We start from the raw sequence: 22,810 nt of genomic DNA, 5'->3' as shown, positions 1-22,810 counted from the left end.
GAGAGCAGCACCCAGGCGAGGTGAGGAATGGGGAACTGAAGGATGGAGATGTGAGCAGGGAAGCAGCCCAGTTGAGTCACAGAGGTATGGTGGAGAGATGTAAAGGGACAAAGATGGTCAGGTACAAAGGGATGGCAGCAAGGGAATGGGAGTAGGCAGGGTTCATTTTCCATGAAATATATTTATACAAGTGTCACACGCATATGCACAGCTTTCATATTATTCTAGTGAGAGGTGGCATATGCCTATTTCAAAACGAAATAAATAAAATGTATGCAACTCAATCTTTCATTCCTAATTCAAAACACGGAATGAAAATTGGTTTGTGCAGTTCAAAAGAAATCACACACTCCCTCCCAGCACCATCCAATCCAATTTTTTTAATTAGCATTTTTCGTAATGATTAGGGATAATAGCACTTACAGGGCATATTCAGCAATGGGTAACTTGAATACATCAAACACTTCCTTGTTCTTCATTAGGTAGACCGATCGCAGATAGGAAACAAAACACTACCAGAAAAAGAGAGAAGTATTTGTTTAAACAGTAAAAAAAGGCACACAGATACACTCCACATCTAAAAAGAGATCCAAAATGTTAAAGAACCAAAATTAGCGCACTGCATTTCAGCTAAAACTAATTAGTCTTATAAAAACAGATTATTCTTTATTGCATTATGAGTCCCAAAGTTAAGAGTTTGTTTGTATTTCAATTATGCTTTATATGCGTTTTGAGCTTTGGGGGGTGTTACATTTCCAAACTTCTCTCAGTGGTTATGGTATCTACATATTAAATATGAAAACGTAATCACAGGAACCTAAAGAGTACATGGGAAAATCAGGAGACCAATATCAAGGGCTTGTGGACTCAGACTATGAACCTAAGAATTTGAAGGCAAGGAGACAGCCAAGTGAATTATCATGGATTCTGTGTGCCCAGAGCCCATCAAAGGTACAGATATAAATGCAATTTTAAGAAAACACCAATTAAATTACTGAAAGGTACGCTTAACTATGGCTGCAATCCTAAACACAGTTACTTGAGAGTAAGCCCCACTAGAACTTACTCCCAGCTGCCAGCTGACATTTCAAACCTCAATTCTCTTTTTCAGTGTCTCTGCACATTTTTATGTTCTCATCCACCTCTCACTCACGCCCACTGGCCTTATAGCAGGCTTCTTTCCTTGCCTTTCAAAATAACCTTTTTCTCTCCTGTATTTCTTAAAATTGAAGGTATTTGTTCCGTCCTTGAAAACCCCTTTTAAACTGCTAATAGAACTTGTGGTATGGGATGCTTTTGCCGTTAAAACCCATCTTTTGAAGCAAAAACAAGAAGAATTGTAGTAACAGATTTTGCTTGTAGTTTCATGTTACCCAGACTGCAATAAAACACTGGAAAATCACTTCTATAAAACCGAATAACCTGCTGCTACCAGCATGCCCTTTCGTTTGGCTGGTAACTCAAGTGTATCATTCATTAAATCATACTGTTTATGTTTCCACAAAACTGTTCTGTAATTTTTGTTTGGGAAAGGGGGGAGCGGGAAACAGTTTTACAGATATATTCACTGGCTCACGTACGGAATCCTCATTTGCTCTTGCGCTGCCTGCCAACCGCTGCTGAATTTTTCCAGTCTTAACAACACTCAACATATTTATTAAATTATTATTTACAATAGCTCACTGCTGTTTGTTTATTCAGTCTCCATCTCTCTCATACATGCACCTTGATCTTCTACACTATACAAAAATCCTGCACAACAACCTTTCTGCTTGCATTTTGCAGAGCATTGGTCAAATTAAATTGATGCAGTTTTGCTTTGTAAGTGCCGGTGGCTACATACTGTTTACAGCCCCCAACCTCATCTTATGCACCTTGCAAAGTCCCCGGAAGCTGCTCCATTTTTTTACCCCATCAAAATTCCTTCCTTCTTCATTGCCTCTCATCCCCACCTTATAACTTATTTGAGTACCGCCCAATGCATTTGAGGGTTGGCAGGGCCAGCACCAGACATTTTGGTACCCAAGGAAAACCACAAAATGGTGCTCCACTCTCACCAGGGAGGAAGCGGTGAGTGAAGATCTACATTGGAAGCAACTGAGGGAATTAAATCAAGTTAACCTTATCCAATGGTTGAAGTGGGAATTGAAGGGGCAGAGGCACTCTAGAGGTGGCACTGACAGGTGTCTGCTGAGGAGGAGGCAGACCCACCCGTCAAGGAATGTGTGGCAGCAGCGTTTATTGGAGGCCAGGTCTGCTGCCCCTGTAGTCCTGCTACCTGAGGCGGTCACTTCACCTTGCCTCGTGCATGAGCCGGCCTTGAGGACTGGAAAGTCAAGCAAAGTGACTCCATCCAATTAGCACTGTCTCCCCTTAGCGACACACAAGGATACCAGCAGGGCTACAGCTCCTGCATATGCATAAAGTCTTCTGTTCAATCCCTTAAGCTCCAGATAACAGATTACTGGGAAGGGCCTCTGCTTGCTAGATCAGGAATGAGAACTTGTGGTCCCTCCAGATACCATTGGACTACAGTTCTAACCATTCCCTGCAGCCTTGCCAGCTTGAATTTTGATGCTTTCCGTACCAAGGTAGGCAAATGCTGAAAATGCTGGTATTAAACCCCATACAGTCAATTGGTATATAATGGTTAAAAAAAGAAAACACTACTGCAGTATTTAAAGAAGAGGAAAGTGTTTATATTTTCATGGTATGATGCACTTAATATTTTTTTTTTATGCACTTACGCAACAACGTGCTGCTTTTTCTTTTAATGTGGTTGCTATAACCAAAGTTGAAGCAATAAAGCTTGATTGAATTCAAAATCCAATTTGGCTATTCCACCGCAATATCTCTAACAGTGCCGCAGGGCTTGATGACAAAGTGATGGATACATGCTACTCGACTACCGAAGGCTCCCACAGACAGAACAGACTCAGAAGAGGCAGTAAATATAGCAATCCACTCCTGTGCAGGAGAGACATTTTGAGTTGGAGATAATATAAGCGTTACTCCTCTGTGGGCTTGTGCAGAGATGTACCATCAGGCCACTTTTAACCACAGTTAAAAGATTTTTTAACAGGGCCGCTGCTCCTACTCCTACAGCCTTAGCTGCAGCTATGGGAACCAACATTAACTATAGCTAAATAAGTAGATAAACGCTCTGCTTTAACCAGGATTCTTTTAACCAAACTCTAGTTAACAAGGAAACCTTGTCAAACTTAACTGCAGTTAGTGCCAGCGTGTATGTATGAATTCTTTAAACACAATTAAAGGAGGATGGGGAGAATTCACTCCTGTGAAGTAGGAATAAGGTCATAAGGCAGATGTTGCTGAACTACAAATCCCATCAGCCCCGGAAAGTACAGACAATGGCAGGGATGGTGGGAGTTGTAGTAAAAACTCAAATCATTCGGTGCGGCACTTTGGAACTCCCTGCCTATTGATATCAGCGCCTGCTAAAAACATCCTGGTTTAAACAAGTCCACCCAGATGCTTGGAAAGTTGGTGTGAATTTTAACTGGCTTTAATATTTCAGCTTCTTGTTAAAATATTGCTGTAAAGTATTGCTCTAAATCTTTCTTGGTTTTATTGTTTTACATTTTTGTAAAATTCTTTGAGGGTTTTTGTTGTTTGTTTGTTTGTTTTAACAATCAAGCAGCGTACAAATTTTACAAATAGAATGTCAAAAAAAAAAAAGTGAGGAAGAGGTTTGCTGGATTTTAGGCCCAAGGCCTATCTATTCCTCTTCTCACAGTAGCCAACCAGAGGCCTATGGCAACCCACAAGTAAAACATGATCACTGTGATATTATGTAAAAATATAGTGTAAGGACAGGTATAGCGATATTTGGAACACATCTATTAAAAAAAATATTGTAGGTTATATATAACCATATATGTATTTGGATAACAATAGCATTTAAATACCTATATATTAGATATACATACATGGAACTGTAGTAGTTTGCATATACAGCTATATAATATACCTCTTCCCCCTCCCTTTTCACTTTTTAATTGTTTTATTTTGGTCAATTGAAATATTTGCTATAAAAAATAAATTTTAAAAAAATATTGAGGACTGGCCTTTATCATAACCCTCTCCTCCCCTCTGCCTTCATTTAAGCCATTTGAAACTGACCACAAGCCTTCAACAGAATGGAAGCACAGACTATATTTTTGCAGTGCTATGCAGCAGCAAAAAACAGTTTTAAATAAAGCAATAAAAATTGGATTTACAAGGCAGGTTCATCACTGGATCTGTCAGCTGTGACAAAAGCTCTTGTTTGAACTCGTTCCATCGCTATCCTGAAACTCCAAGATTATTTCACTCCACTCAATTTAATTTTATCTATCTTTTTAGAGGGGGTTTTTAAAAACGGCTGCAAAAAAGCTGTTAAATGAGAAAAGGCTATTGCTGCTGCTGCTTTTTTCAGCGCAAACCAAAGTATTCTATTCCGTTCTTTCATTCACATTTTCCTGTTGTTGCTGCAAACTTATGATCCTGTCTTATACAGTTGATAAAAATCAAAAATACACAGCTATGTGCTTTTACACGACATAGCTAAGCACTCCTGGTTTGAACTTCAACAAGAAAATATTGTGAAGAAAGCAGGTGTTATCCGTAATAAATTATAATAAGGTAATAAACAAAGGGTTTTCCAGCCAGTGAGCAATCTGGCACATTCCACAAAGGCAAAATTATCATGAAAAGTATTGTTATTTTACATAATGAGCTGTGCAGACACTATATGTTCCTATTTCTCAGTTATCACCACATCATTAATCTAGCTTTCTAGGCTTGGGAACGAGAGGCATTTAATTTTATTTCTTTGAACTTCTGCACCTCCCATTCATTATTCCTCAGAAAAAGGCAGTGTGGCATAGCGGTTACTGTATTAGATGTTAGCCCTCTTCACAAAATACTGCCTCTTTACCTTGGCTGCTGACAATTAAGGTGTTAAGGTATTGCCACCAAAAGAGATAGCAAAGAGCTGGATTTATACCACTAAAATTGGCAGCTGGTACTAGCTGAGAGGATGCTGGAATTCCAGAACACTTTTACTACCCACCAGCACTGTAGCTCATTTCAAAATTCCTGGCTCTGCAGAAACCCAGGCAAAAAGTTTAAAATAAACAGCAGCCAAGGTGCTGCAGGTGCTGAATGCTCCTCCATATTTTTAAACTTATTTAAAGCTCATTAAAAATCCCTCTCTTCATCTCTAGCACATGTTCCACAGAAATTAGGAAGCTTGATAAAAGTCCAATTTAATGCACAGGAGACCCTGACTGCACAGGTTCAACTTCCCATGACATGACAGAACTGACATGTATACAACATTGCGTAGGATTTTCTACACCATAGTTGAGGAACCTATGGTCCTCCACATGCTGTTGACCTGTAAGTTTCACCAGCCTCAGACAGCATGGTCAATGGTCAGGGACGATGAAAGCTGTAGTCCAACCATATCTGGAGGACCACAGGCTCCCTTATACCCCACCCATCTGGTGGGGCTTCCCCAGCCTCTCTGGGCGGCTTACAGCATGTCTAAAAACATAATAAAAAACACCAAGCATTGAAAACCTCCTGATACACAGCTGCCTTCAGATGTATTCTAAAAGTTGTGCAGTTCCTTATCCTCTGGACATCTGAAGGGAGAGATTTCCAGAAGGAGGGCGCCACTACCGAGAAGGCCCTCTGCCTGGTTCCCTGTAACGTTGCTTCTCACAGTGAGGAAACCAGATGAAGACCCTCGGAGTAGGACCTTAGTGTCCAGGCTAAGCAATGGGGGTGGAGATGCTCCTTCAGGTATACTGGGCCGAGGCCTTTTAGCAGGGGTAGGCAACCTAAGGCCCGGGGGCTGGATGTGGCCCAATCGCCTTCTCAATCCGGCCCACGGACGGTCCGGGAATCAGCGTGTTTTTACATGAGTAGAATGTGCCCTTTTATTTAAAATGTATCTCTGGGTTATTTGTGGGGCCTGCCTGGTGTTTTTACATGAGTAGAATGTGTGATTTTATTTAAAATGCATCTCTGGGTTATTTGTAGGGCATAGGAATTCGTTCATTTTTTATTTCAAAATAAAGTCTGGCCCACCACATGGTCTGAGGGAAGGTGGACTGGCCCATGGCTGAAAAAGGTTGCTGACCCCTGGGTTTAGGGCTTTAAAGGTCAGCAGCAACACTTTGAATTGTGCTTAGAAATGTACTGGAATCCAGCGAAGATCCTTTAGGACCAGTGTTATACGGTCCTGGTGGCCGCTTCCAGTCACCAGTCTTGCTACTGCATTCTGGATTAGTTGTAGCTTCCAGGTCACCTTCAAAGGTGTATACTAAGAAAGTATCATAATAGGCAGCTTACCCGTTGCGCTCTCTCTTTCAACTCTTGATCTTGAGCCAAGAAGGACTGCATCTTTTTCTGGATGTCAACAAGCTTTTCAGGATTGATTCTAGAGGGTTGGGAGAGATGGAGAGAGAGAGAGAGAGTTCAGGTTGGTGTGTTTAAGTGGCAGGGTTTTCTCTGTCATGGCGCCATCCCTGTGGAAGATCTTCCACATGAGATATTTCTGCTTGGCTTCATTCCAGACTATTCTTAAATGATGTTTCATTCTGCTTTTTAATTGATGGTAGTTTTGTTGAAAGATGGTATAAAAACCATTTCAAATAAATAAATAAATCCTAAAGGGTCACAGACCCCTGTTCAACAGGTTCAATTTTTTTCATTTCTTTTTTTTAAAGCATTACTTCAAAATAGTTAAAAGGTACTGCCCATCTGAACAAAACTCAGCTGAAATCATGTCAGGCATGAAGACCGTTCTCCTCCCATGAATAATGCAGGGAAAGCAAACAGAAGCTCAGGCCTTTTATCTAGAGAACAGTTTAAACTGGAAGAGGCAACGATTTTTCAAGGTAAAGCCACACAATTAACATTAAATTGCTTCTTGAGCTTATAAAAAGGTGGAAAATTGAGCTCATGCTGAAGGAGAGGGGGGGGAGCAAAATATACAGCAATAATACCTCACATTGACACGGTCTCTCTCATGAGAAAACAGTGTGAGGGCTCCCCCCCACCCCCAGCACTTAAATAAGACTCTTGCTGGGAATTTCCAGAGCCCGAGGCATTTCTACAGAACTGTGGCTTCGCAGATAGGTAGTACACCAACTGATGTGGAGATTAAAGCTGTATTATTCAAAATAAAAATACCCAACAATAATTGCATGAGGGAAGAGAGCGAGGCTGTGTTTCCTCATCTTGCCTCTTCCCCACCAACTCTTCAGCGTTCTAGCCCATGTGCCACTACTACTACTACTACTACTACTACTACTACTACTACTATTATACCACCCTTCTTCACAAGATCTCAGGACGATTCACAAGAAAGAAATACATGGTAAAAGCACAAATAAAACAAAACAACAAGACAACAATCCCCCTCTCCCACAAACACATTTAAAAAGCTATAGAATATTAATCCGCCAGAGGCCTGGTTGAAGAGGAACATTTTGGCGCCCCAGCAGACGAGCCCTAACCAGTGGACAGCTTTAAGAAGCCATCACCGCAAAGGCAGTGTAGTGACTACAATCTTGCAATGGGACCTGGGAGACCAGGGTTCAAATGCCCACTCAGCCGCCAAGCTCACGGGGTGACCCTGAGTCATTTCTCAGCCTAACCTTTGCCACAGGATGAAATGAGGAAGCAGAGAAGCACATATGCTGCCTTGTGCTCTTCAGAGGAAAGGTGCGATACAGGTCTTGGTGGTGCAGATCTCGCTCTGAGGCCAATTGAGCCCTGGTTAGAGCCCATAACTGAGTCTATTGTGTCACAGCCACTCTGCTCCTACCAGCAATGTAGTGTCCACAGAATAGCATTAGGAGACTGCTCTTTGGCCTCAAGGGGAGTGCCACAGGGCACTATTTTGCCCCCACTGATCTTCAGCATCCCGCATTTCACTATCCTTTAAGGAGTCTCAAAGCGGCTAACAATCTCCTTTTCCCTTCCTTCCCCACAACAAACACTCTGTGAGGTAAGTGGGGCTGAGAGACTTCAGAGAAGTGTGACTAGCCCAAGGTCACCCAGCAGCTGCATGTGGAGGAGCGGGGAAGCGAACCCAGTTCACCAGATTACAAGTCCACTGCTCTTAACCACTACACCACATTGGCTCTCTATACAGCATCTATACAGTGGAACCTCGGAAGCCGAACGCCTGTAAACTCGAACGTTTCAGCTCCTGAACGATCGAAAACCGGAAGTGATTGTTCTGGTTTTTGAATGATCTTTGGAAGCCAAACATCCGGTGCCCCTTGGAAGTCGAACGGACTTCCAGAACGGATTCAGTTCGACTTCCAAGGTACGTCTGTATCAGGATTTCCCAAACATGGGTTTCCAGCTGTTTCTGGACTACAACTCCCATCATCCCTGACCACTCGTCCTGCTAGCAAAGGATGATGGGAGTTGTAGTCCAAAAACAGCTGGAGACCCAAGTTTGGGAAACCCTAGTATATATGAAGGCACCGGGAATAGTCATTAGGAGTTTTGGAGCAAGGTGTCATGATGAGACCCAGCTTTATTTCCCTATTACATCTGAGGCAGAAGAGGCTGTACAAGCCCTGGATCTAGTGCTGGACTGGACAATGCCTCTTGCTGGTCTACATGGAGGACAGAGAGGTGTCTGTGAACATGTGTAGAAACGGCTACTGTGCAACAGTGAAATCTGCATTCGCTGTTCCACCCACTTCTGCCTCTGGCCCCAATCATTGCTGGCATGAGGCCCTCAGAAAATTGCCCAGAAGGCATTGTGGCTCAAAACGTTTCCCCACTGCTGCTCAAAAGAACTCTACTCTTTCTTAATAAGCTGGAAAAGTGGGGAGAAAGCAGCAGCACAATGAAATCCAGCCAGGCTAAATGTAATGAATACAGGAAGGGGAACAAAATACCGAAAAGGAGAAATAACTGGCTAGGCGGCAGAAGCATTCAGAATCTACAGTGTACATAAACAAATTGAATATGAGTCAGCAATGTGATGCTGTGGCTGGAAAGGCCAGTGCCATTTTTAGGTTTTATCGGCCGGAGAATGGTTGCCAAGAACTGGGAAATAATAATGCCATTTTATTCGGCATTATTGTGACCTGATTGGAGTGCTGCTGTGAGCTCTGGGCACCAGGTGTCTCAAAAGATATTGGCAAGTTGGAAAAGATTCAGCAGAGAGGTACAAGGACGAGGCAGAGGCTGAGACGGAAACCCTATGAAGCTAAGAAATAAAGAAAAAATCAAGCTATGTACATTTAGCCTAGAGAGGAGGAAACATTATTGATTGGCGCAGGCAGCAGAGAGGGAGATGCCAATATCCTTTTCAGATTTTGGAAAACTATCAGAAAGAAGGTGGAGGAGGGTTTTCACCCAACATGCTCTGAATAGGCCACATACAGCCAGTTTGCAAGCAACGCTCAGCCAAACTACGGCTTAGTATGAACATGTGGGCTCCCAGAAAGGAATTTGTGGCTGCTTTGGTCCTCTTCCAGTCCTGCTATGTTGCTGTGAGCTAAGCTAAGCAAGGCATCCAAACCCGGAAAAAGGTCTTATTACTCCAGACAAACCATGAACTGTAACCAAACGTTGTTTACAGATTGTGGCTTGTCTGGTGTGAGGCAAACTATTAAGAAGAGTTTGGATTTGATATCCTGCTTTATCACTACCCGAAGGAGTCTCAAAGCAGCTAACAATCTCCTTTTTCCCTTCCTCCCCCACAACAAACACTCTGTGAGGTGAGTGGGGCTGAGAGACTTCAAAGAAGTGTGACTAGCCCAAGGTCACCCAGCAGCTGCAGGTGGAGGAGCGGAGACGCGAACCCGGTTCACCAGATTACAAGTCAACTGCTCTTAACCGCTACACCACACTGGCTCTCAAACCAGGTTTGGGTGGCTTTATTCACAGCAGTGCAGCTTCAGAAGGACCAGGGGCAGGAGCACAACAGCTTCAAAGTCTTCCTCCATAAACTCTCCCATTTGCAGCAAGCCATGGTTTGGCTGAGCACCACAGGCGAGCCAGCTGAAAGATCTGCTTATGTTCTGTTAAGAGTAGTTCAACAATGGGACAACTGGCTGAGAAGAGCTAGGATCTCCCTCTTGTCAAGGCATAAACTGGGAAAGGAGACTGGGTATTCCAGCCTAGCTCCTGGTGCAAGACGCAAAAGGATGGAACAGGAACATACCGTATTTTTCCGTCCACAAGACGCCCCCATGTATAAGATGCCCCCTATTTTTGGAGACTCCGATTTAAGAAAATGGGGGGGGATGTATCCATGTATAAGGCGCCCCCAAATTTTTGACATTATTTTTTTTGGGGGGGAAACGTAGTCTTATACACGGAAAAATACGGTACTCCTGCCTCCCTTAGCAGCCAACTGCACATTTCAAAGGAACCAAGTATAGATCAGGAGCTATCAGAGCTTTAGCAGAAATTCACATCTCAGTGCACAGATGTCCTATGCGGTGAGATGCCAAGTGGACAGGTTGGCCCATCTGCCAGGGCAGCTGAGTCAACTTGGAGTGAATCCTGCTCACCGAGGATGTCCATTACAGTGGTACCTTGGGTTACATACGCTTCAGGTTACATACGCTTCAGGTTAAAGACTCCGCTAACCCAGAAATAGTGCTTCGGGTTAAGAACTTTGCTTCAGGATGAGAACAGAAATCGTGCTCCGGCGGCACGGCGGCAGAAGGCCCCATTAGCTAAAGTGGTGCTTCAGGTTAAGAACAGTTTCAGGTTAAGTACAGTCCTCCGGAACGAATTAAGTACTTAACCTGAGGTACCACTTTAGTTCTCCTCACCTAGGAAGGAATGTATAGGGCTCCTGTACAGATTGAACTTTGCCTGGAACCCATATAAATAGTGCAAGTTAGTCAATTTGCATCTCCTCCTGCTAGCAATGAGTTACATGGAACATTGACCCCTGGAAATCCTATTGAACTCTCTTCCAGCTTCTGAGTTTTCCCCAAACTTGACTTCAGCATTCTTAAACCCATCTCCTCACAGCCATATCGACCAGAAGCTTCTCTCTCAAAGCAAATGAAAGCAGGAATTATCTGAATGTTGAGATCTATAACCAACACTAAATATCATCTGCATTTTTCTCCCCACTCCACCCCCGCAGTCTTTTCCATGGCTCATCAGTTCCACAGCAAAAAATGATCTCCTCTCCACAGTAAACCATTTAAGCCACCTTGGCAAGTCATTATATCCCTTTAAGAGAGAGGAAAAAACAAAGGCTAAAAGGGGCCATTTACAAGGATTTGCAAGCTTTACTGCATCCCCACATTATCACCCATGATTTAGAACAGTATTGTAAACAGCGTTACTGGAAGCCAACAACTACTTCAGTGGAGCATGTGAACCAATTTCAACGCATATTTGAGTGACTGAGATATTAGGCACCAAATGGTAATTAGGTCTGTATGCATGAAGGTATGAAACAGATGTCATTACGAGTAAAGAAAGGAAACTATCGGTGCACTCAGTTGAGCCTTCCTCAGAGGAAAAGGGCTAATACTACAGACTTAGCATTGCCATGTTTCAGATTAGCATTTTAATGCAGTAGTGCAAGAATCTGTGTATTAGCGGCAGCGTTCCTCAAACTTGTAAACTCTGAGATGCTTTTGTCCTGAATTAAAACCAGAAGCACACCTCCTTTTCCTTTCTTTGAAGAGCTGGGCATTTTGCCTAAGTCCTAAATTCGCCAGCTCATTCACAGGTGGCAAAAAAGGGAGGAGGGGAAGTTTCTGCAATTTTTCAAAAGGAGGGAGGGGGAAATGTTGGAAGGTCCCTATGGGGGAGTTTACAATCTTCTCTTTTCCTTTTCGCCCTTTATTTTCCCTAGTGAACATTAGAAAGGCACCCGAAAAAAAGCTGCTGCTGCAATTGAAGCAAACAGCTTCCCTATCTATCCCTGCTACAGACACTACGGACCTAGATGGGCCAATGATCTAGCCTGGCTTAAAGGAAGCTTCCCACATTATTTCTGCGAGAATGAAGCAGGCCTAGCAATCTATGAAGGTGCAACAGGAAGTCTTTTCTGTGGATGGGCAATTCTACCACATCTATGTGTAGGAAGAGACGTTCCATTCACATCTGATGCAGAGAATGGAGGAGGCTTACCTGCCTGCAGGGGAGGAGTCTGCTTTAGATTAACCACAGTTTACTGTGTTGTCCGCACCCAGTGAACAGTGGTTAATCTTAATTATGGTTTGTTGGGGCGGGGGGAGGAAGTCTACTTCAAGCCACATGGAGTTAATAATACTCATGTACAACATGAGTACAACAATTAGGGCCTTTCTGTGACAGTCCTCACCAGTACAACATCCACCTTCCCTGGGGCTGCTTAAGAAAGAACTGTGTGTACTCAGGGAAGGTAGAAGCAAAGGAATCCAGGCTACATATCATCAGTGGGCCTGAGAGGACTCTGCCACTCTACATTTTACATAATGTACATAATGTAAGCATTTTAAAATTGCAAACTGCCTTGGGTGCCTTGGCAGAAAAGTGTAAATCCAATAAATAAGACAATAATAGTAGCAGCACCTCCCCCCCCCCTTTTGCTGTCAATGGCTACCATTTTGTGCAGGCACCTTTATCGATAAATGAGTATTCACACCTTGTTTTCTAAAAAAAAAAAAACACTGATTTTTTTTAATAATAAAAAAGAGCTGAATTTACTTGATGTTGTTGATGGGAACTTTCTTCTGTGACAGCTGCTGCATCATTCCCTTTTCCTCCGAAGAAAGCAGCACAAGAAGAGCTTCCCCACCTTCTTTGTACCTAAGAAAGGAATTAGAAAACAAAATGTTTCCTGATTAGGTTTCCAGATGGTAAATAAAAACTGACAGACTCTTCTAAGGGCCAAACCAAACGTGGCATTAATTGCATCTTCACATCTAATGTGTAGGTTGTTGTTTTCTTTAAAACGCAAAAAATCAGGGATTTTCCTCAAGACGGTGGCAGCTGAAGAAAGCATTTAATTCCTCCATCACACCAGCTGGAATCCCCACAGTTTTCAACCCTGGCCAGCAGAAGCTATTTGCATCCCAACATGGGTTTACAGGCTACAGGCAAGTAAAGCATGACAGAGACCTAAGAGACACGGATCAGTGTCTTAGTTAAGCCTATCAAACATCTGGCAGACACCCTGTTCTCTCCTTTTGAAGAGCAGAGCTGGAACAACTATTCTTGCAAGTTACATCCTGAGCTTTGGGATTGGGCAAGCAACGGGGTATTCCTCCATAAGCACACACAGTTTGCTCACACGATTGCCTCCGTGTCCATGGAGACAGAGGTAGAATTAGTGGCACCAGCTCACTATCAGCCTTAGCCCACAAATGCTTCCCCTGAAAGGGAAGGCTCTCCGTCGATAGTGGGAATTTTGGGAAATGATATACAGTGGTACCTCGGTTTAAGAATAGTCCAGTTTAAGAACGATCTGGTTTACAAACTCCACAAAACCGGAAATAGTGTCTTGGTTTGAGAACTTTACCTCGGTCTAAGAATCCGAACGGTGGAAGGGTACCAGCGGCAGGAGGCCTCATTAGGGAAAGCGCGCCTCGGTTTAAGAACGCTTTTGGTTTAAGAACGGACTTCTAGAACGGATTAAGTTCATAAACTGAGGTACCACTGTATAATGAATTGGGAAAAAATGTTTAAAATAACCTTTTCTTTAAAAAACAAAACCCCGAAACTTTTCTTTTAGGAATTTTAGGTGCTGAAATCCCAATGGAGAAGAAAAGACTATTTATGTATGTGACCACAACTGCTCGGATGTTAATGGCTCAGAGATGGAAAGAAGACAAAGTCCCTACCAGAGAAGAATGGCAGATTAAGTTGATGGATTATGCCGAATTGGCAAAAATGACCGGAAGAATCAGAAATCAGGAAGACCAAAATTTTAATAAGGAATGGGGGAAATCTATATTTTATCTTAAAAACCATTGTAGACAGCTAAAATCATTAGTAGGATTGGAATAACACTTGTAGTTTAATGTTCAATTTTGGATATCATGGAGATATAAAAGATTTGAATTACAGTGGTACCTCGGGTTACATATGCTTCAGGTTACATATGCTTCAGGTTACAGACTCTGCTAACCCAGATATAGTGCTTCAGGTTAAGCACTTTGCTTCAGGATGAGAACAGAAATTGTGCTCCAACGGAGCGGCGGCAGCAGGAGGCCCCATTAGCTAAAGTGGTGCTTCAGGTTAAGTACGGACCTCCGGAACGAATTAACCTGAGGTACCACTGTATTATAAAAGATGCAGGAGGAAATGGTTAAAAAAAGGACCCAGAAAGGGGAGGAGGTAAGTCCGGGAGATTTTCTCGAATCTTGTTTTTATGTCCTTACCAAACTGGGACTGGGAAAACAGCAAAATATCTTGCTGCTACCCAATGCTCTGCACAATAAAACAGCATTTTTGGAGGTACAGAAAACAGCAAATTTCCAAAATATATGCTTGCTAGGGACAAGCTGGTGACCACATTTGTGGCTGAAGAACACAGGACAATTAGGAGTGATGCCTTTCAAAACCACTCATTAAAAACTCACAAACCAAAGAGGTTAGTGACACAGCTTCCTACAGAGATGGAGAACATGTGGCCTTTCTGAAGTTGCTGGACTACAACTCCCATCCTCTTTGACCCCTGGCCATGCTGGCTGGGACTGATATGGGTTGGAAGTGCAACAACACCTGGAAGGTCACAGGGCCCCACACCAATATTTTACAGGAATAACATAGACAGTTTTTCACTCTTTGCCTAAAAGAGCAGCAGCTTTTGATTTTTACACTTTTAGATCTCCTTCCCCAGACTCCCTTCATTCAAAATTCTTCAAAAATTGCTGTTGCTGAAGTTCTGATATATGCAAAATATGTGTATGTATAATTGAGTAATTATCCTATCCGTTAAGCAGCAGGCGGTGAGCCTAACAATTTTCAAGTCACACATATTCATTACGTATAAAGCCTAAACCAGACTGCCACTCCCTGTTAGCTTAACTTATGAAACAGCCCCTTAGAAAATCCTAGAAAGCTGTTGCACTTCAAGAAATAAAGGATCCGCCAAGTATAAATGGGCTCAGGCCATAGCTGTGTTTCTTACAGGTAACGACCTATTAAAGGATTTGATCAGATTAACACAATGGGCTTTTTGAGCATCCAAAACCAACAGTGGACCAAAGACCAAAGCTATTCATTATATTTTATTGTACATTATGTGCTTGGAATTAAGTTTTTAACATATTGTCAGATGGCTGTTGCGGCTGCTCGAGAGTAACCAGGCAGGACTCCAACCTGTCTTTTACAGGCTTTATTTTGGTGCAAACTATTTACAGTGAAGAGCGCCAAAAGTTCATGTCTGGCTCAATCGCTAGCAGAATCCAGGAGTGGTCTGTTTTTGGACCTCCCCCAACATAAGAGTTTCATTACTCCCAACCTTCTCCTTCTCTGCGCCTTAGGCTACTGCACAGGACGGGCGATGGCAAGGGCGTGTTTCCCTCCTGTCCTCCTTGCCTAGGAGTGGTGTTAAGGCTCCCACAAGCATCCTCTGGTCCTTGCACCTCTTCCCCACTAGAGGTGGGACTTTCCTCCTCCCCGGAAGAGGAACTGCTTTGCAAGATTTTCGGAGGCTCCCTGTATCACAACTGCCCCAGAAGGCATCTGAAAATGTTGTTCACGAGAGTCTTTACATTGTGTAAGCACACATAGGTATGTGTCATTCACAAGGGGGCGCCATTCGAGGAGGATAAGAGGTCTGCTAAACATGTAGGGTGTTTATCCCACATCACCCCACATGTTTAGCAGACCATGTGCTCATTCCTCGGGTGCAGCTTTAACCCTAGACACAGGTTCTACACACTGAGTGGCAACAGCTAAAAATAAAGGCCTGAGAGAAGAGGAATGTTTTCGAATGGAGGCGAAAGATATGTAAGAAAGGTGCCAGGTGAGTCTCCCCCGAGAAAGCATTCCACAAATGGGGAGCCAATGCAGAAAAGGCCTGTTCTTGTGTTGCTGCCCTGCAGATTGCTCACAGAAGAGGCACACAAAGAAGGGCGTCAGATGTTGATCACAGGGTCTGGGTCGGTTCATATGAAGGGAGGCAGTCTTCAACATACTGAACCATTTAAAGCTCTATAGGTTAAAGGCAGCACTTCGAATTGGGCCCAGAAACTAACTGGCAGCCAATGCAGTCAGCCCAGGACTAGGATTATATGCTCAAACCATCTTGCCCCAGTGAGCAACCTGGCCACTGAATTTTGCACCAGCTAATGTTTCTGTACCGTCTTCAGAGGCAGCCCCACATACAACGTGTTGCAGAAATCTAATGCTGATGCAAGCCACTCCATGCCACCAAGGCCAAGTGAGCCTCAAGCAACAACAAAGGATCCAGACATATTCCCAAGCTATGTATGAGCTCCTTCAGAGGGAGTGTAACCCTATCAAGAGCAGGCAATCTCCCATCCATCTGATCTAGGGAGCTACCTATTAACAGGGCTTCAGCCTAATCTGGATTGAGCTTCAGTTTGTTGGCTCTCACCTAGTCCGTTACCCAGGCAAGAAAACAGTCCAGCACACCCACTGCCTCATCTGCATATGTGAAGGAAAAGTAGAGTTGTGTGACATCAGCATATTATTGACAACGTACTCCAAGCTCTGGATGACCCCGCTCAGTGGTTTCATGTAGATGTTAAATACCATGGGAGATAAAACTGAACCCTGAGGAACCCCACACTGAAGGCTTCGTGGAGCTGAAGAACGCTCCCCAAGCATCTGTCTCTGGAACTGACCATCCAAGTAGGACCAAAACCAGCACAAAGGAGTGCTACCCAGCCCTAACTTGAACTGCCATTCCAGAAGGATGCCATGTTCAACGGTATCAAATGCAGCAGAGGTTGAGGAGTATTAACAATACCACATTTCCCCTGTCTCTCTCCCAACAGAGGTCTTCATACAGTGTGGCCAAAGCCGTTTCTATGCCAAAAGTGGTCCCAATTAAACCCCAATTAAAATGGATCTAGAGACTCAGTTTCCGCTAAGAGCACCTAGATCTGGTCCGCAACCACACGCTCAAGAACCTTGCCCAAGAAGGGGAGATTTACACCTGGCCAGTAATTAGATTTTCCAAATGAAGTGGAGGTTTCCTAAGGAGTGGTTTTACCACTGTCTCCTTCAAAAACGAACTACTGTTTCCCATTTTGTCCAAATACAGCAGACTGTTGTTAGTGCAAACTATAGTTTGCTACCAAGCTACACCATAACCTGGTAAGTGGAGGCAGGCAAGAACCATACACACTTGTACCTGCTCATTATGTATTTTATGATTTGTGACTACTTTTGAATCAGACCTCAGTCTTTGAGGATCATTTCACACATTACAGAGCAGCGATTTAAAATTTGCCATGTGTTCATGGAAGAGTGAGCAGTCGATTCCAGCCCTCAGTGTAAATGTGAGCACCAAAAACCATGAACTCTCATATGCACGCAACAAAATTATGGAAATATAGCAATAAAGACAAGTGTGCAACTGAATTGCACAAACATTCAGAACCACCATATGGACAATGCATTTTATGCTACACAGCATTTTCAAATATCAGCCGCTGCATCCACACATTTGAGCTTTAAGTCTCCCCTTAAAATATGCATTAAAAAAATATAATGTGTGAGGAAGCCCTCAAACAGTTGGACAAAAATACATTAACATAGCTTTCAAAAAATGAAAGCTAACTACTGCTGTCCTCTAGTGGCATTGTATTCCATTATATTATACCACACATGATCAAAATAGCCTTCATGGGCTGGAGCAAGGTACATGAGCAATAAGATAATCAGATTTGGGGTGACGAGTATATCTTTAAAGATGTTTCTGCATGAAGACACTCTACTTCTATTATCCTAGAGGTCAACAGAATGTTAATGGGCAACTTGTCTTGAGAAAAATGGTTGAAAACTATGAATATTTATAAGAACTCAGTGGAAACCTTATTGCGGGGTTTTATTTTTAAACACTACCTAGCATTCTCGTTTTCTTTAAAATGTCATAAGGCTAGACGAAATTTTGCTACCATTTTTAAAGCAGAATTATTCCCCAACAACTGAAGCTGCAACATAGCTTTCAAACTAGCACCCAAACCAGAATGAGTATGTAACGCGAGTAAAAAAGGGTTCACTTTTTTCCAACTTTTATCGTTTTGGACAGATCTTATTAGAACTCAGCTTTGTTCACCTTTGAAGTGGACAGGCTTTCGGAACAGGATTGCAGTCATTCTAATCTAAACAGGTTAGGCATTAAACTATGCCCTGCTGCTCTTTAGGGTGTATATATATCTGATCAATAACCCTTGCCTGCATTTTTTGACTATCCTTTGGTGTGTGGCTATGGGGGCTTAGCATGACAAGCTCCTGCACTTCAAAAATTACTACCACTGAGACAACACAAAAGCCAACAAACAGCTCTTAAACCACTATTTGCGTACTGTACCTAATGGAAGCCATAACCATGGTTTGGGTTTTTAAACAATGTTTAGCAGAAAACATAGTCAGGCTGATGTCTGAATTGAGCCATGATTTTGATCAACCCATTATCCATACCATAAAAATATTTCCTTAGATTTGAAAGCTGAAGTATTCAAAGTGTGCATTGTGCCTGTGAGCAGAGAACTGGACCGTGACACAGAAACACGGACAGCTTAAGAACAACATAGCATGCCATGGAATGTGCAATGCTAGGAGTATCATTAAAAGATAGGTAAATAAATAATTGGATATGACAAATTTCAAAAGTCATGGATGCAGTGGAAAAGGCTGTGAAGTTAAAATGGACATGGGGCAAGTGACAATTCAGGCCAATGAATGTTAAGTCTGCAGACCCTAACTGTAAAAGACCAGGTGGATGACCACCTGTGCCACGGGTGGACAACCTAAAACTAATAGTGGGGTTTACATGGATGAAGGAAGCCATCCAGAGTGGCTGGGGCAATCCAGTCAGATGGATGGCATATTTATTATTATTACTATTATTATTATTCTTAGGGAGAACCTGAAGAAGCATACAGTGATACCTTGGTACTAGAATGGCTTGGCTCCCGAACAAATCAGCTGCCAAACACCGCAAATACAGAAGCGTTCTGGTTTGCGAACTTTTTTCGGAAGCCAAACATCTGATGCAGCTTCCGCTTGAGTGCAGGAAGCTCCTGCAGCCAACCAGAACAGTTTTTGAACCGGAATGGATTAAGTTCGAGAATCAAGGTACCAGAAATAGTACCTCGGGTTAAGAACTTAATCCGTTCTGGAGGTCCATTCTTAACCTGAAACTGTTCTTAACCTGAAGCACCACTTTAGCTAATGGGGCCTCTCCATTGGAGCACGATTTCTGTTCTCATTCTGAAGCAAAGTTCTTAACCTGAGGTACTATTTCTGGGTTAGCGGAGTCTGTAACCTGAAGCGTCTGTAACCTGAGGTACCACTGTATATCCAAAGATGGATGTTGGACTCTGCAAATGAGGAAAAAGAAGAATCCATCCCATGAGGTTTTGGAGAAGATTAAATGAGAGGCCCATTTACTCTTTCCTAAGCTCCCTTCTGAGAACGGCGGGATACAAACGCCAAACACTACTCCTTCAGGAAATGTTCAGGACATTTTCTATTTTAGTCAAGTTTTCACACAGCACTAATAATTTGATTTCAGACTTACAATAGTATCTGTCCGTTCTATTTTAATTACTGCAAGCATACAGATTCCTAATTAGGTAAGGTATTTAACTTGGCTTTCGTTCTACGCAGTTATGCACTCTCACGGCTCGCGGAACTTTCTAATTATCTCTAACCTCATTAACGGCTACTAAAACTGTCGATATAATTTTTATGAAGTTTTTGAAAGTCTACACCACAACCTCGCTCACTAATTTCTAGTGGATTAAAGAGCCGCAGTCTGGTATTTGGAACATTTAAACTCTGAGGAAGAGGGCCCCCGCAGCCCCACTCCGCGAAAGAAATGAAGAGGTGCAATCCAGACTGCTCAATATTTCAATGACACTTAAGGATGTTTAATATTATTTGGCTTCTGTTGAGCAATTAACCTCTCTGACATCATGCTTTTAATTGAAAACTCATACGCACAGGAAAATATGGAGAGGGGGAAACCAAGCATACTCTCATTTATTTTAGTGTTTATCTTGTCTCAAGCCCTCTCTGGGAGAATTTCAGTTGTGAAGAGTGTCAGTGTTAGAACACAAAGACAGAAAAAAAGCCAACAATTGGCCTAGGGTGCGGCAGCAGGCTGCACTGGGCCAAATCTGGTGTTCAGCGGCAACTCTGAAGGCAAGGGGAAATTTACAGAAGAGGTTGTAGCTGTGCCCGTGGTTTGTGTCTAATGAGGGATTGGAGGGGAAAACTCTGGTTTATCACCCCTGATTAGTTGCTGACCATGGGGATTTGTTGCACAATCGTTATCAAGTCAACAAAATAAGATCTATGACAATGACTAGTTTGTATTTCAGTCTGCGCATGCAGCTACTGGAACTTAGCAGCTGGCATTCATCATTTCAAAGCAAAAGTAGCCATGTTGGGCATGTTTAGCCTGGAGAAGAGGAGGTTAAGGGGTGATATGATAGCCATGTTCAAATATATAAAAGGATGTCACATGGAGGAGGGAGTAAGGTTGTTTTCTGCTGCTCCAGAGAAGCGGACACGGAGCAATGGATCCAAACTACAAGAAAGAAGATTCCACCTAAAATTAGGAAGAACTTCCTGACAGTAAGAGCTGTTCGACAGTGGAATTTGCTGCCAAGGAGTGTGGTGGAGTCTCCTTCTTTGGAGGTCTTTAAGCAGAGGCTTGACAACCATATGTCAGGAGTGCTCTGATGGTGTTTCCTGCTTGGCAGGGGGTTGGACTCGATGGCCCTTGTGGTCTATTCCAACTCTATGATTCTATGATATGATTCTATGATTCTATGTTTCTTCTTCTCTGTAGACCAGTGATGGCAAATTGGCAGCCTCCAGATGTTGTGGGACTACAAACTCCCATGGCAGTCCAACAACATCTGGATGGCCACAGGCACCCCATCCCTGCTGGAATCTTTGTTGTAACCTAAGATCCCACCCCCAACCACCCCCTCCAAGCACAGCTTAAACTTATTAAGTCTGTAATTATCCACACCAATTCTATTTAAATATTACAATGTCAATTAGGGCTTTCTCAACTTCCTTACTACCATCCTTTCCCATTGATTTATTCTGTTCTTCTCAATATCCCATCTGACGAAGCATTTCTACAAATAGCTTGTTTGCTATTTTCATTTACTTGGTCCTAATAAAAACATGCTACTGTTATAGATTCCCACCCGGCCACCTCAAAAAATGGGGACATCGTCAAAACATTACAGATGCCATGTAGATGACTGCATACAAGACTTAAACATATGTCCATGTATTTCTCTTGCAATACTACACTTGATGTTTGGTAATTGCTTTTAAAATTGTCAATGGCGTTCGTAAATTTAAAAAAGATGGAGAAATACAGTTATCCGAAATTTCTGCCACATACACACAAATGTTTTAAAATGGCTACATATTGAACAGGAACTGCTGCATGCATGCAAATCAACACTGTGAAGTTGTGACCATATTTTTCGACAGGCTGCTTCCTTTAAATGGTTGTGTCCTCAACCATTAGCTCACAAAGCATCAACTCATGTTTGGTGGCCCTTTATCAATCATATGATAAGCGATACACACCAAAACTGTATCCTGATACATCATTTATGTATATGGAATTACTCATAAGCTATCTTCCACCCGCTTAAGTCAATTATACTTTAAATCTTTCTGTGGATGATGACGGATATGTCTTTATATATTGAAACAGATAAAATGTAGCTTTGTTTTGATTTTATAAAGCCATGTACTTGTGGATTCTTTGGGGCATGTTTTCCTCTTTTTCTTTCAAATTTTCTTTTACTTTTTGCTGTGAAACAGGGTTTCCCAAACTTGGGTCTCCAGCTGTTTTTGGACTACAATTCCTATCATCCCTGACCACTTGGTCCTGCCAGCTAGGGATGATGGGAGTTGTAGTCCAAAAAACAGCTGGAGACCAAAGTTTGGGAAACTCTGCTCTAAAACGTAATGGTATAAGTAATATGTATTGAAACATATAAAAATAAATTTAAAAAAATATAATAAAGATAATTTATTTTTTAAAAACTAGAGCAATTATGCGATATGCTTTCATGTGCTTGAATCCACACTTACAACATGATAAATGTGTGGGTCTTTAAGGTGCTGCAAGGCGCTTTTTTTTTTTTTTTTGTATTTGCTGCATGGGGACTAACCCAACTATGTCTCTGGAAATAAAATCTGAAAGTCTCAAATGCATGCCTTTCCATCAAAAGTGTGATACTTAGAAAGCTTGTTTGATCCTCTTGTCAACCCATTTCAGACTTAGACACACACACACACCCCTACGATCAAAGAACAGCAGCAATCGCACACCACAGCAGCATTGCCTGAATATATTTCTCAGTATTTCCTTTCAAATGCAATTCAGAGGTCAGAAACATGAGGTCGAAGGAAATCAAAAGCAGCTTTCTTTGACAGAAGTGGATTCTGTACTACAGGGAGGGTGGGAGCTGGGATGGGGAACTGGATTTAGCTGACCTCTTCCAACCCCCAGGGCCATTTTGACAGGTGAGCAGAGCCACCCAACTAAAAGTCACCTAATGTCATCAGGACATCAGGTGAAACACCTTTCTCTGCCTGGGGGTTTCTGAAACCCAAA

General features: G+C 42.6%; 1 protein-coding gene and 1 long non-coding RNA gene across 3 annotated transcripts in view; one reads left to right on the top strand and one right to left on the bottom strand.

Annotated features, from left to right (window-relative positions):
* Positions 1–22,810, top strand: part of LOC310675916 — a 212,913-nt gene that overhangs the window by 106,205 nt on the left and 83,898 nt on the right. The window lies entirely within an intron of this gene.
* DDX10 (DEAD-box helicase 10) overlaps positions 1–22,810 on the bottom strand; it is a 157,426-nt gene that overhangs the window by 112,413 nt on the left and 22,203 nt on the right. For both annotated transcript variants that reach the window (XR_014510182.1, XM_083436292.1), the window contains exons 10-12: positions 12,712–12,813; positions 6,364–6,451; positions 424–512 (exon numbers count right to left, since the gene is read on the bottom strand). Coding sequence is in view for 1 of the 2 variants with exons in the window: in XM_083436292.1 (XP_083292418.1) it covers positions 424–512; positions 6,364–6,451; positions 12,712–12,813 (279 nt within the window). In the remaining variant the exon portion in view is untranslated. The remainder of the gene's footprint in view (positions 1–423; positions 513–6,363; positions 6,452–12,711; positions 12,814–22,810) is intronic.

Source organism: Podarcis tiliguerta, assembly GCF_965153285.1.
Source record: "Podarcis tiliguerta genome assembly, chromosome: 4".
NCBI classification, from domain to species: Eukaryota; Metazoa; Chordata; class Lepidosauria; order Squamata; family Lacertidae; genus Podarcis; species Podarcis tiliguerta.
This window is presented reverse-complemented; position numbering and strand designations above follow the sequence as displayed.